This window comes from Otolemur garnettii, unplaced genomic scaffold (genome assembly GCF_000181295.1).
Source record: "Otolemur garnettii isolate 467f Iridium unplaced genomic scaffold, OtoGar3 scaffold00002, whole genome shotgun sequence".
Lineage (NCBI taxonomy): Eukaryota > Metazoa > Chordata > Mammalia > Primates > Galagidae > Otolemur > Otolemur garnettii.
Window position 1 is genome coordinate 4,427,569 of NW_003852397.1, and position 1,306 is coordinate 4,428,874.

The following is a 1,306-nucleotide window of genomic DNA, read 5'->3' on the forward strand; positions in this document are numbered from 1 at the left end:
GGGTCTCGCTCTTGCTCAGGCTGGTCTCAAACTCCTGAGCTCAGGCAATCCACCCACCTCAGCTTCCCAAGTGCTGGGACTACAGGTGTGAGCCACTGCATCTGGCCTTTCACTATAATTTTTAAATTTAAAATAAAAAGGAGTAAATTCTAAAGAATTGACTGAAAAGGTGATAAATCGTCAATTATCAGTAATTAACCTCTGTATAGCACTTTACAGCTTAAGAGCTATACCCCACATTATTACTATAATGTTTTAGAGAGAATTAACAAATCATCGTACAAGGATTGATCTATTTTCCTGGGTTTTCTTAGCATATATGAAAATAATTATCTCATGAAAATTAAAATTTCAAAACAGCTAACAGAACTTGGAAAATTAAATCTTGTTACTAGAACAGTTTTAACTTTGAGAATCTAATGAGAAACATAAATATTAAAACCTTGACATATAACTCTTAAAGCATAAAATACAGACTACTTACTGCCATTGTTTGCCTTGTGAGCTTAACCAACACTGTAACTAGGGATCCTACTGTGATGTTGTTGCTATCTTCATCATCCAACACTATAAGATGGAAGGGAAAAAATAGAGTGAAAAATAAAAATCAAATTCTACATCAATGCAAACAGCAAAACTTAGCTTACCCAAATCAATTTGGCACTTCAGTATTTTGAGCATATTATGGTTTAATTTTTTTTTTTTTTTTGAGACAGAGTCTCACTTTGTCACCCTGGGTAGAGTGCCATGGCGTCATAGCTCACAGTAACCTCACACTCTGGGGCTCAAGTGATCCTCCTGCTTCAGTCTCCTGAGTAGCTGGAACTCTATGTACCCACCATTAACAACTATTTTTTTTTTTAGAGACAGGGTCTCGGCTCTTGCTCAGGCTTGTGAGCTTGTGAGCTCAAGAAATCTACCAGCCTCAGCCTCCTGGAGTATTTAAAATTATTTTAGACTAATTTAATGACAATTCAATATAAGGCTGTCCAGCAGATGCCTTCAACAACTGATTCATTAAATCCTTAAAATAATTCTACAAAGTCTTATAATTATTTCCACTTTAAAGAAGAAACTAAAGTTCAGAAATAAGGTAAAATGCCCAAATTCACAAAACAGCTGCATTATCAGGCCAAATTTTAAAGCTAAGTCTTTGAAAACACAGGATAATGTGAGGACTACCACAATGCAGCTTTTTCTCATAGAAATATATAAATAGGGTTCTGCAATTCTAATTGTTCAAAGCTTTCATATTCACAAGATTTTATTTGTATAATCAATGCCTGTCAAAATAAAATAATGAAAA

At 34.5% G+C, this 1,306-nt stretch overlaps 1 protein-coding gene across 1 annotated transcript in view; it reads right to left on the reverse strand.

Moving 5' to 3' along the window:
* SEC63 (SEC63 homolog, protein translocation regulator) overlaps positions 1–1,306 on the reverse strand; it is a 79,546-nt gene that overhangs the window by 23,092 nt on the left and 55,148 nt on the right. The window contains exon 14 of the mRNA XM_012804442.2: positions 485–567. Within this exon, the coding sequence (XP_012659896.1) occupies positions 485–567 (83 nt within the window). The remainder of the gene's footprint in view (positions 1–484; positions 568–1,306) is intronic.